Below are 13,063 nucleotides of genomic sequence, written 5' to 3'. Positions count from 1 at the left end.
CTCCTCCTCCTCCTCCTCCACCTCCTTTTTCTCCTCCTCCTCTTCCTCTTCTTCCTCCTCCTTCTCCTCCTCCTCCTCTAATGATGAAATCAAAAGAGCAGATTGCCAAATCTGTGGCAGAGTGCATGTAAAGGGATACTACTGCCTCTTGGATGATTTTTTTTGGAGAAAGCTTTATTCGTTTAGGGAAGACTTGGGCTTTCCTGTAAAGAACTGCCTGGGGAGGGTTTATCTTTGAGCCTGGGATGAGATTGGCTGCCATGTGCTCATCTCAGCCCGGGATACCCCCCAGAAGTAGGCATGAAGATCCTGGCCCTAGGATGGGCAGAACTGGATGAGGCCGGAGAGGCAAGGGGACAACAGGGTGAGCTTCCCCTGAGCATCCCTCCTTTTCCCCCTCCCTGCCCCCACCTGCCCACAGGCCTGGCTATTTCAGCACCCCCTTGCTCCGTGCCTCCAGCAAACTACAGCTCCCAGCATTCCCCAGCGCCCAACACCTGCCCAGGCCTCCTCCACTTGGGCTGCAGGGGGAGGGATGCAGAAGAGGAGGGCAGAGAGATGAGGATGGAAGCGGCTGGGGAAGTGCAGGCGGTCGAGCGGGCCCGGGGCCCCCACGCGCCGCCAGCTGTGCCTGCAACCGGCTCGGGCCTCGGGGGTGCTGCGGCGCGGCCCCCGGGCAGCTGGGGCAAGTGGGTCAGACTCAACGTGGGGGGCACGATCTTCCTGACCACCCGGCAGACACTGTGTAGGGAGCAGAAGTCCTTTCTGAGCCGCCTCTGCCAGGGGGAGGAGTTGCAGTCGGACCGGGTAAGGCTTAACCGTCCCGGCTGCGGGTCCGGGCGCGGCGCGCGGCGGGGGTGCATCTCTGGCTGGGCGCTCAGGCAAAAGTGATCGCGCGCGCGCGTGTGTATGTGTGTTAGGAGGGAGGGGGCACCTCCCTTTTGCCCCCAGAAACTACAGCTGTGAGCCCCCCTCCCCTCACTACCCACCCACCCACAGACCCAGGACAATAACATCCCCCCTCCTCCCTTCCTTTTCTTTTGAAGTTGGAGGCGGGGAATGGTGGGGAAGCCTGGGCTCGGGGCTGGGGTGGGGGGTGGGGGAGTGGCATGCGATTCCCTTCTCCATGGCAACCCTGGCGCTGGCAGGAGGCCCCAAACCATTTGGGAGAGAGCAGCTCATTCCTCTCCAAGCTGTTTCCTGCCTCCTCTCCTTCCTCCTCCGACTAGCCGGGAAGAGGTGATGCACCGCCTCCCACCTCCCTCTCTCTCCTCCCCTCCTCCACAGCTGTTGGGGGGGAGGGGGCGGACTGAGAAAGTGAGTAAGTGTGTGTGGGAAGGGGCTCGGGTTCGCGCGGGCCCCTTTCTGACCTTCCTAATCCACCCACCAACTCGCAAATGGCCGAAGTTGGTTCTCCCCTGTTTTGGGAGGGGGGTGGGGTGCGGAGGAGGAGTCATCCGTGGCCAGTGAGTGAGCTGCTCCGGGAGAGGATCCAAAAGATGGATCAGGGAGGATTTCAGTGATGGCATCTGAATCGGGAAGGAAATCTTTAAAGTGCAGTGACTCCGGAGTCAGGGGTCCTAAATTCAAATTCACCTTCAGAGGCTTAGCAGGGGGGTGACCCATGTGCAATTCCCTTAATCTGCCTGGACCTTACTTTCCCAGTCTGCAAGGGATTGCACTGGATGAGATCAGAGTTCCCTTCCAGTTTGGAATGGATTATCCAGTCTACCCGCCTCTCTCAGTTTTACAGAAAAGGAAAACTGAGTCCTCCAGAGGGGAAGTGACTTGCCCAAGGTTACATAAATAAATCAGTAGCAGAGCCAAGAATCTGAAAGCACATTTGCGGTAGAAGGGTACAATGGCAAGAACCTTGGACCAGAAGGAGCCGGGACATCTGGGCCTTGGTCCAGACATAGCAGATGATCATTGCCTTGACCTTGGGACAAGTCACTCACCCTGTATGTCTGTTTCCTCCTCTATAAAATGGAAATACTCCGTGTCCCAAAGGTCTTAGTGCTGTCTTAAGCTTAACCATTCTACATTAATCTCTTCTGTGTCCCCACTTTATTGGAATCCCTCCTAGCCTGATGGCCAGGGGCCCCAAGAGATGAGGAATAGGAAGGCAAGTGAAGGTAAGCTAGCAAATTCAGGCTGTCTAGCATCCTAGCACTGTGGCAGCTTTGATTCCAGAAGTAAGATTGAGCAGGGGAATGATAGAGCCTGGGACCAAAGACCCGCTTTCCCCAATCCAGACACCTACGGGAGCCTGGGACAGAAACTGCCACAATAGTAAAACTTGGTAGCCTCCCCTCTGGGAATGGAAGTGATCATGGGGTAATGGAAAAAGGCACTGGGTTTGAAAATCAAAAGACCTGGTTTGGAATTCTAGCTCCTCCACTTACTGTGTGATCTTGGGCAAGTCACTTCTGGGCCTCAGCTTCCTTCATTTGTAAAATAAGGGAGCTGGACTCAGGTCCTTCCAAGTTCCAGATTTCATTACTTATGCCTTCCTTGGCCTTCCCTGTGAAAAAAATGTCGCCTTCAACTCCTCAGTCTCTTTTTTCTCCTTTCTGTATTCTGACAATGCCACTACTTTAGGCCAGGCCCTTATTGCCTCACTTTTGGACTTAGTAGCAGCCTACTAGTTGGTTTCTGTCTCCAACCTTTCCCCACATCAGTCTCTCTTCCATTCAGTAATCTGACTGACCTTCTTTAAATCTAGGACAGATCAAGTCACACCTCTGTCCCCAAGTCAATCAATTTCAGTGGCTCCCTATTATCTCCAGGAGAAAATATCACATCTTCTGCTTGGCATTTAGAGCCCTTCCCCATTGGGTCCCTTCCCACCATTCCATTCTTCTTACACCTTACTCCCCAACCCCAGGCCAGTGACACTCCATCTGATTCAGAGCATTTTGTCCAGCTTTCCTCCATACCTGGAGCATTCTTCCTCCTTGCTTCTGCCTCCTGGCTTCCTCTGAATGCCAGCTATACTCTCACCTTCTGTAAGAGGCCTTCCCTGGCCAGCCTCAATGCCAGTGTCTTTCCTCTAAGGCTGTCTGCAGTGTCTCCCCTTTTAGACCAGGAGCTCCTGGAGGGCAGGGACTATCTTTTGCCCTTTGTATCCTTAGCATTTAGTACAATGTCTAGCAAATAGAAGGCTCTTAATAAATGCTTGCTGACTTGACTCCATCAATGGGAAATGAAGGCATGCTCTGTGCAGGGTCCTATTCTAGGCATGGAAGCTTTACAGAAACCAATATGAAATGGTCCCTGACGGCCGAGGATCATGGGTCCTAGGTCGGAAACGGACCTTAGAGGTCCATCTTCCTCATTTGACAATACGGGCCCTGAGCCCCCAAGAGGAGAAATGTGCTTTTCCTGTCGCTACATAGGAAGTAAGGACTTGAACCTGACTCAAAATCTAGTGTTCTTCCCACTGCATGTAGTGATTCTTCTGGGTTTGTGTGCATATGTGTATATGTGTGTGTGTGTGTGTGTGAGAGAGAGAGAGAGAGAGAGACAGACAGACAGACAGAGAGATTTTGTTAAAAAGAGTTTTCAGAAGTCAGAGAGAGCTGGAGAATCATGGAAGTGGGAAGGAGGCCAATTACTTGCTTCATCACTTCTTTCTGGTCTCTAGGATGAAACAGGGGCGTATCTCATAGACCGGGATCCCACCTACTTTGGCCCCATCCTGAATTTCCTTCGTCATGGCAAGCTTGTTTTGGACAAAGATATGGCTGAAGAGGGTGAGTCTCTAGCAGTCCATTTATTTCCTGTTTTCTGTTTCTACCCATAAACTTGCTCCTGGGGCTGTATTGATTGATCCTGGGACCTAGAGCTATAACTAGAAATTGTTATGCTTATTCCTCCCCTTGAGCAAGTGGAATGAAAAGCAGTTTTAATTGAGTGGAGGATGGAATATTGCCCTGTGGGGGACAATAAGAGACCCCAGACAACTAGCATAGGCCTACTACAGGGAATGGGGAAAGGGAACAACTTGCCAGAAGACTGCCAGACTCTTCAGTGCCCTCTAAATTTAGCACCACTCACCCCAATGTCAGCTGGAACCTTCGGCAGCCTAGGGCTACCATTCCCAGGAATGCTCAAAAATCCAAATTCTGGCATTGTCACCCTTGGCCTTGGAACTCACAAGCCATCTAGTTCGGCCCCCTCCTTTTACTAATAAGGAAACTGAAGCTTATAGAGGTTAAATGATTTGACCAAAGTCACACAGATAGGAAGCCTCAGTGGTAGGATTTGAACCCAAGTTCTTGGATGCCAGAACCAGTAAGCCTCTTTCCCCTGATCCTCCCATCCTCATCTGTCAAAAATGATGTCAAAGCCCTTCCAGCTTTAAATCCCTTTGAGCCTGGAGGACTGAGAGGAAGCCTGGGCCTGGCCTTGTTCTCCACTTCCCCTCCCAGAAGTAACCGCTGCTAAGAAACACACCCCAGATGAGGCAGCAGGGACTGAACTCCCAGGAGCCCCAGGGCTGGTGGCCTCGCATTGTCTGGGGAATGGGCTGCATGTAAGGCCAGAAAGAGACATACAAAAGGGCTGGGAGAGTGCAACTTGGCAGACAGCTTCTCCCCACTCCCACGCTTTCCAGCTTCCTGGGAAGGCAGTGATGGAGTTGAAACTCTCTTTGGGACTCACCTGGGTTGGAGGAATGGGTGTGGTGGAAGACCTTGTTCTTTCCCCTTCTGGCTCCAATTTCTCTGTTGATTTAGGGACTGATTTGAATCCTGGGTGGGGCAGAGCCATGGAGTCCTCTTCTGTTTGGAGTCCCACCTGCCCCTGTGGGACTGGGCTGCCTCGCCTCCTTCCTGCCTAGATATAGCCCATTCCTTGAAGACACAACACACAGTAGTGTTGGTAGAACTGGATCCTTGGGATCACAGTATATGGCTCACAAACTGAACCTTCAAGGCTCTCAAGTCCAACTCCCTCCTTTGTCAGAAGGGGAATAAGAGGTTGAGCAAAATTTGTGACTTACCAAAGGTCACACCTCTCTCCATAAGCATCAGTCTCCCAGAACTATAAGGACTCGGGCACCTTCTAGATCCTCCTTTTGACAGATGAGGAGACTGAGGCCCAGAGATTTAAAGTGACTTTTTAGGATTTAGAACAGGAGTTCTTAACCTTTGATGGACCCTTATGGTAGTCTGATGGAAATTATTGGTCCCCCTTCTCAGAAGGTTTTTAGATAATTGAATGAAATGCCAATTTTAAGTCAGGAATTTGTGAAAATAAAGATGCAATTTTCCCCATAGTTTGTGGGCCCTCTGAAATTTATCCATGGATTCTGGAATAAGAACCCATGCTTTGAAAGGAACAAGAATCTTTTGTTGTTATTTCATTTCAGTTGTTGGCAGAGATCCTGGAGTGGTTCACCTTCTCCAGCTCATTTGACAGATGAGGAAACTGAGGCAAACAGGGTGAAGTGATTTTCCCAGGGTCACTCCTACTAAGTGTCTGAGGCTGGATTTGAACTCAGGAAGACTCATCTTCCTGATTCCAGGGCCAATCCTGTATCCACTGAGTCACCTAACTGCCCCGTAATCATAATAGTGAGCATTTAGCATTTATATTGTACTCTAAGATTTACAAAGTATTTTTACATATTTTAACTCATTTGATCCTCACAACAATTCTGAGAAGTACATGCTATTATTATCCCCATTTTACAGATGGGGAAACCGAGACACTGAGAGATTTATATGAAATTGCCTGAAGTAAAATATTTAGGAAGTCCTGAGAGGATTTGAACTCAGGTCTTTCTGACTTCAGAAAGTTCTGTATTCTGTTTCTATGTTCTCTCTCTAATCTGCTCACAAAGAATTTACTAAACACTAGGAAGGGGGATGAGTGGGGAATCAGGCAAGTGACTACAAGGTAAATACAAGGGGATATAATACGCTTAAATTTTTTAAACTTATTTATTTATTTTAGAATATTTTCCCATGGTTACATGATTCATGTTCTTTCCCTCCCCTCCCCTCCTCCCAACCCCCTCCCGTAGCCAACGAGCAATTCCACTGGGTTTTACATGTCATTGATCCAGACCTATTTCCATATATAATATCCTTTTATTGGGAACATGATGGGTACTGTTAGGTAGAGTTTGGACTAAATGAACTATAAGATGGCTTTTCTTTCAGAGGCTTTATTATTTACTATCTTTGGCTCTGGAGTTCGAAAACCAAAGTTCTAATCCAGGCTCTGCCATAGCTTGTCCTCACCAAAAGGGAGTTGGCTTAAATTGTCTCTAAAATATCTTTCAGCTGTAATTTTATAAATGTAAATTTACTGGCTACGTGGCTGTGGGCCAGTCACTTAACCCTGTTTACTTGAGTTAAGGAAGTGGCCGACCACGCCAGTGTCTCTGTCAAGAAAGCCCCACGCGGGGTCAGGAAGAGTCAGGCATGGCTGGAAATGCCTGAACAACAACAGCTCCTCGAAATTCTCGAGAAGGTGTGTTTTAACTTGTTTTACAGCCCCCGAATAATGAAGCAGGTTGGCAGGGGTCATGGCTAGAACCCAGGTCTCCTGATAGCTCCTTCACCTACCTCGCACCCATACAAGACTCTTTCCTAAGGGGCACATAACAATGTAGAATAAGGGAAAAAGGGGGAAAAAAGATGGCTCTTTTTGGGGATGGGCTACCATAGTGGGGGAAGAGAGTTCCCCGTCTCTGATGGTCTCCAAAAGAGGCCAGGTAGCTACATGTCATGGGCTTTAGCGAGGGGAATGAGGATTCCTGTTTGAGTATGGGTTGAAATTCTGTAATTATGAATGTGGGGCCTTCACCCTTTGACCCTAGGAGGGGCCCACATTTGTATCAAAGCGGGCAGGCCAGAATCTTAGGCTCAAACAATCTAGCTTTAGAACTGGAAGAAACTTTAGATGGCATTGAGTACCACTCCCTCGTTTTACAGATAGAGAAATTAAAGTGGGAGTTGACTTGTTCAAGGTCACACAGCTAGCCAGTGTCTGAGGCAGCATTCAAACCAGGGTGTTCCATGACTCTTAAGTTTGATGTACTCTTTATTATACCATAGTGCCTTTCATGAAATCAAGGGTGGGGTGCTTGGGGTGGAAATGGAACAAATCAGTATGAAATGAAATAGAGTCTGAAGGACCCCAGAGATGATGTACTTCAGACCAGCTCTGATTTCTCTTCACCCCTCATTTTTAAATGCCTTTCCTAATTAATAAGGTTTTATTTTCTCTTCCCTTCCCCTTTCCTCTAAACCAAAAAATAAATACATAAATGAAAGAAATGCAGCAAATGGGTTTAGCCTAGCAAAAATAAAGACATTTCACAAATAGGTATAGTTTAGCAAAAAGAAAAATCCTATTCTTCATTCACCCTGTCCAAAAAATGTTTGTCTCCTTCTGCATATTGATGCAGATCTCTGATGTGTATGGACAGTGTGGATTGCTACTGGTCCTTTGAGATCATGGTTGGCTTTTGAGTTAATCCTAGTCCTTTCAGCTTTCAAAGTTGTTTATTTTGTAAGAACCCTTACCGTCTATCTTAGAATCAATACTATGTATTGGTTCTAAGGCAGAAGAGAGGTAAGGGCTAGGCCATGGGGGTTAAGGGACTTGCTCAGGTACACAGCTGGGCAGCATCTGAGGCCAGATTTGAAGTGAGGACCTCCCTTCTCTAGGCCTGGCTCTCCATTCATTGAGCCACTCACTTGCCCCCTAAAGTTGTTCATTTTAAACAGTTCTGCTCACTCCACTCTGAATCAGTTCATACAAGTCTTCCCAGATTTCTCTAAAACAATCATTTTATAGGGGAGGAAATTCTAGAACAGGATTGTTGTAGGGAGGATTCCTAATCAGGTCTGGATGAACTTGGAATGACTTAACCTTGGACTTGGGGCCCTGAAGGTAGCAGGCAGTGAAGCTTTTGATCCCAAGTCAAGGGCTCTTTGAGGATGCAATAGTAACTCTCCAGCCAGTGGAAGGCCAGTGATTACAGAGCCCAGTCTAATAGCTAAGCACTTACTGGGCTTCTCACCTCAAGAAGGTACAGGGGAATGAGGGCTGATTCTAGAGGAAGAAGGCTTGGCTTCAAATCCCCCCACCGACACCATTTGTGTGATGCTGGGCAATTCCTCTTTCCTCCTTGGCCCTCAGTTTCCTTAGCTGTAAAATGGGGGTAATAGACAAGATGACCCAAGACCCATGAGGTCCCTTTTAACTGTGGGTCTACAATCCTATGAAATTTCCTCTCTCTGGGGCTCAGTTTTCTCATCTGTAAAATGAGAAGATGGGACTGGTTGGCCTCTTGAGGTCCTTCCTAGCTCTATATCCTACGATTTTATGAATATTTCCTTGCCTTCAGTGGCACACACACACACACACACACACACACACACACACACACACACACACCTGTGAGTGAGCTTTGGGGCCCTCAGCACTAATACCAGAGGGATAATAGATGGTGCCAATCCCTGTTTACGTGTTCTGGGCTTCTGGCAGCTCCCAATCCCCAGACTGTCGCCTGGGGCAGTCCCCAGCCTCCCTGCCCCAGCCCAGGGAGAGCCAGCCAGGACTCCCTCTAAAGAGAGGATTTACAGCTGCTAAGACATGCCCAAGGGCTGAGAAGTCTCTGACCCCTTTGTCCTAATGTGGGAAGTGGAAAGAGCTTGATCTGGCCCTCCCTGTCTTAAGAGCTGAACAGAAGCTTCTCCGTTGACTGATTGGTGTCTTATCACTGGATAGCTTCGAAGAGGAATTGGGTGACCCCTTGTCAGAGGTGTTATAAGGGAGGATTTCTCTTCAGGCATGGAATGAGCTGAAGAAATTGGAGATCCCTTCTAATGCTGAGATTCTGTGACTCAAGTTTGAGACAGGACCTTGCAACTTAATGGCTGAAAGGCCTCACATTTGTCTTCATCTGTTTGAGCCTTAGTTTCCTTATCTGTCAGATGAGTATCATTTTTGCATTTGCCAGCCTCATGAGGGGTTTTGTTAAGAAAATGCTTGAAGGTCTATTAAGTTCTTTTTTTTTTCCAAGCCTTTACTTTCTTAGAACCAATTCTAAGACAGAAGAGTGGTAAGGGCTAGGCAATGGGGGTTAGGGATCACACAGCTAGGAAACCTCTGTGGCCAGATTTGAACCCAGGACTTCCCAGCTCCAGGCCTGGCTCTCTATCTATTGATTTGCCTAGCTATCCTCTGGCACTTTTTCTTAAGGTGAGATAACTAGGCAACTGCATGAGAAAAGGTAAGTAATTAGAAAGCATGCATTAGGAGATGGAAAAGACCTTAGAGTCAGTCTATTTCAACTCCTTCATTTTATATATGAGGAAACTGAGGTCCAGGGAGGGCAGGGGGGGAATTGTCCTCCCCAAGGCCACAGGGCAGTGACCTTGACCTTGCAGAATTGGGCTCATGCTCATAATTATAGGGCCATTGATTTAAAGTCCAATTGGAGAGATCATTTCGTGTACCCCATTCATTTTAGAGATGTGACTTGGAGAGGCTGCAAATTTTCCCAGATCATACAACTCCTCACAAACCAAGTCTGGATTCCACCCCAGGCCCCGGAGACCCCGATTCAAACTCTCTTCATTGCATCTGGAAGCCATCAGACCTGGGGAATCCAAGATCCCTAGGGCTCCAGTCCCTCACTCCACTGAGGCAGGAATCTGGCTTGAGAGGAAGGAAGCCCCACACCCCTGGGAAAGAGAATTAGGACAGTCCTCACTTATCCCACTCACCTCTCTTTGCAGGGGTCCTAGAGGAAGCTGAATTCTATAACATCGGCCCCTTGATTCGAATCATCAAAGATCGACTGGAGGAGAAGGACTACACAGTGACCCAGGTAGGTAAAAGGAAGATAAAGAGGGAAAGAAGGAGGAAGAGAGAGGGAGAGGGAGAGGGAGAGTGAGAGAGAAAGAAGGAAAGGGGGGGGGTTACTGGTAGTGATAGGAGGGACTATTTCTATCCAAATGCTGAAGTTGTTTACCCATGGGGTGAAAAAACCAGCCTTTAGTGGACTCAGAGAGGTCCTTGGAGCAAAGGTACCAGAAGATAGAAGTCCCTTGGCTCAGGACCCAGGAGACCTGGCTCAAATGGAATCCTGGTTTGATTGTCACCAATTTGATTCTAATCAGAGTGAAGTCCTTGGTTGTTCCTGGACTTCTGCCTCCTTCATAGTTTGATGCTATCAATCAATGAATTATTCAGTCAATCAACATTCCTTATGTGCCTACTATGCCAGGCAGTGTACTAAGGGCTGAGGATTCAAAAAGAGGAAAAAAACCATCTCTGCCACTTCAAGGAGCTTCTGATCTTATTGGAGAGGCAACGTGCAAACCAATCTATGCAGGATCAATAGGAAGTAGTGAACAGTGGAAAAGGGCTGGCATTAAGGGAGGTTGTGCTAATGACAGCTGTCTCTTCCTACCACAGGCGGCTTGTTATGAATACGAGAACAGAATGGCAGTTACTTTTAATCTGGGTTGGGCATTGAGGACACAAAGGAAAAAATGAAACCATCCCTGCCTCTCCTAGATGAGGCCAAGTGCTTTGGCAGTAAAGAGAGCACAGCCTAGACTTGGCATTGGGAGATCTAGATTTGAGTTCCCAAACTGCCCCTTTATAAATGGGTGACCTTAGCCAAGTCACTTAACCTGGATCTCAGTTCTCTCATCTGTAAAATGAAGGAGATAGTTGACTTCGGACTTCCAGCTCTAGAGTTACGATTCTATATGTGACATTAGGTAAATTTATTAACCTCTGTAGAGCTCAGTTTCCTCAGCTGTCAAATGAAGGGTTAGACTAAGTGATCATGATCTCTAAGGGTCCTTCTAGCTCTAAGCATCTATGACTATGAACTTAAAATGCAATTAGTATCATATTATTCTCATTCAGGCCCTGAGTGTGCTGGAGGGAGCCTACATGACTGCTTTGTGGAAGGGATGGGATCGGCTCTTAAGCTTCAGAGTCTAGATGAGGGATGGAGGTGGAAGGATATAAAGAGATGTCTTGGGGGGCAGCTAGGTGGCTCAGTGGAAAAATCTAACCTCAGACACTTCTTAGCTGTGTGAGCCTGGGCAAGTCACTGAACCCTAAAGGCCTAGGCCTTACTGATCTTCTGCTTTGGAACCAATGCTTAGTATCAGTTCTAAGATGGAAAGTAAATGTTTTTTTAAAATGATGACCTGGTCCATATTAGTATGGAATCTATGAGTTCTGGTTCTTCCTCTTACTAGCTATGGAACCTCAGGCAAGTCATTCTCTAGACCTCAGTTTCCTCATCTGTAAAGTGGGAGGACTGGATTGGATGGTCTATTAGATCCTGCTAAATCCAAGATAGCTCCTGGGAGGAAATGAGCCCAAATCTCTCCATTGGAGAGATGGAAGAAAAGGAGGTTAAGAAAAATGGAAAGCGGCCTCTGAGCCCCAGGGTTTGATTTGGAGGACAGAGGAGTCTTCTTTGGAAAGACTTGTAAAATGCTCTAGAGACAACCTCCAGAGTGCCTTTCATAGCAACTGGATGGGGAATCAGGAGACAAGGGCTCACATCCTGGCTCAGCCAGGGATTAGCTCTGTGACCTTGGGCAAGTCACTGACTTATCTGGGCCTTCGCTTCCTCATCTGGAAAATGGAAATGACAAGCGCTTGAACCACCTAGCACACAGGATTGTTAGGATAATGTGAGCGAGAGAATGGCTAATCATGGCATGAGGGTACTGCTAGTAATAACTGACATTTATTTAGTACCATATGTTTACAAATTGCTTTTCCTTACAGAATTTCACTTACATGGGGAAGGTATTTTGAAACTTTTTATAGGTTTCTAGGAGAATAGAGTGAGAGCTAGAAGGGACCTCTGAGGTATTCAGTCTAACCTCCTTATTTTATCAATGAGGAAAGTGAAGTCCACGAAAATCATAGAATCACAGATCTAGCCCTGGAAGGGATCTCAGCCCAGCTCCCTCATTTTACAGATAATGAAACGGATGCTCAGGGAAGGTCAGTGACTTTCCCAAGGCCACAAAAGTCACAGGTGGGATTTGAACCCTCTCCAAATCCACCATTCTTTCCTTTGCATGGTGCTGTTTCACTGCATATTCTGGGTGTTCTGCCCCTTCTTTCCCTAGGCAAAGGCTGCCAGGGTATCTGGCCTGGTGTCGTCCCATTTCATTTATCATTCACCTCTGCTTCTTCTCTCCCCCAAGGTGCCTCCTAAGCATGTCTACCGAGTACTGCAATGTCAAGAGGAAGAACTTACTCAGATGGTCTCCACCATGTCTGATGGCTGGAGGTTTGAGCAGGTACAGCAGGGAAGGAGGGAGATATAGGGCAAAATGGAGGTAGGTGATGGGTGGAATATGTGTTTTTAGGAATTAAACTGAAAGACTTGGAGATGTTCTCCTTGAACTTATAGTTGACTTGGGGAATATGAGAGAAAGAGACAGAGACAGTGACAGAGAGACAAAGAGAGAGACAGAGAGATGGAGGGAGGGCCAGGGGAAAGGAAAAAAGGGAGAGGGAGAGAGACTGTTGGATAACATGGATGATAGATAAATGGATAAATATGGATGGATGGATGAATGGATAGCTGTGACTGGATTAATGGATAGATAGAATGAATGGATGGATAGACAGATAGACAGACAGATAGATAGATTAGATAGATATGATAGGTATGATAGATAAGATAGAAGACAGAGTGTGATAAGGGCAGGTCCTTGAAAAAGGGTTTTAAGGATTATGAAGAGGGGAAGTTTACTTCTCACCAAGGATCTCAGGAAAGCTTCCTAAAAGAAGGGGCACCAGAACTGGATCTTTAAAGAAGAGAAAGATCTCCACCTGGGCAGAGCAAGCACTTTCTAGTTGTGGGTGGGACTGGCCCACCCATATATATGATAGAGGATAAGAGAAGGCGAGAAAATAGCTACTCATCCTATTGGACTGCAATGCAGGATTTGTGTGTGTGTGTGTGTGTGTGTGTGTGTAAAAGAGAGAGAGAGAGAGAGAGAGAGAGAGAGAGAGAGAGAGAGAGAGAGCTGTCTCTTATACA

At 47.3% G+C, this 13,063-nt stretch overlaps 1 protein-coding gene across 1 annotated transcript in view; it reads left to right on the top strand.

Annotated features, from left to right (window-relative positions):
• Positions 1-558: 558 nt before the first annotated feature.
• KCTD17 (potassium channel tetramerization domain containing 17) overlaps positions 559-13,063 on the top strand; it is a 20,269-nt gene continuing 7,764 nt past the window's right edge. Inside the window, exons 1-4 of the mRNA XM_044679121.1 lie at positions 559-807; positions 3,647-3,755; positions 9,765-9,856; positions 12,219-12,314. Coding sequence (XP_044535056.1) covers positions 559-807; positions 3,647-3,755; positions 9,765-9,856; positions 12,219-12,314 — 546 coding nt within the window. The remainder of the gene's footprint in view (positions 808-3,646; positions 3,756-9,764; positions 9,857-12,218; positions 12,315-13,063) is intronic.

The sequence above is a fragment of the Gracilinanus agilis genome, chromosome 5 (genome assembly GCF_016433145.1).
Source record: "Gracilinanus agilis isolate LMUSP501 chromosome 5, AgileGrace, whole genome shotgun sequence".
Taxonomy (NCBI): domain Eukaryota; kingdom Metazoa; phylum Chordata; class Mammalia; order Didelphimorphia; family Didelphidae; genus Gracilinanus; species Gracilinanus agilis.
Note: the sequence above shows the minus strand (reverse complement) of the source record. Positions and strands in the feature narration are given on the sequence as shown.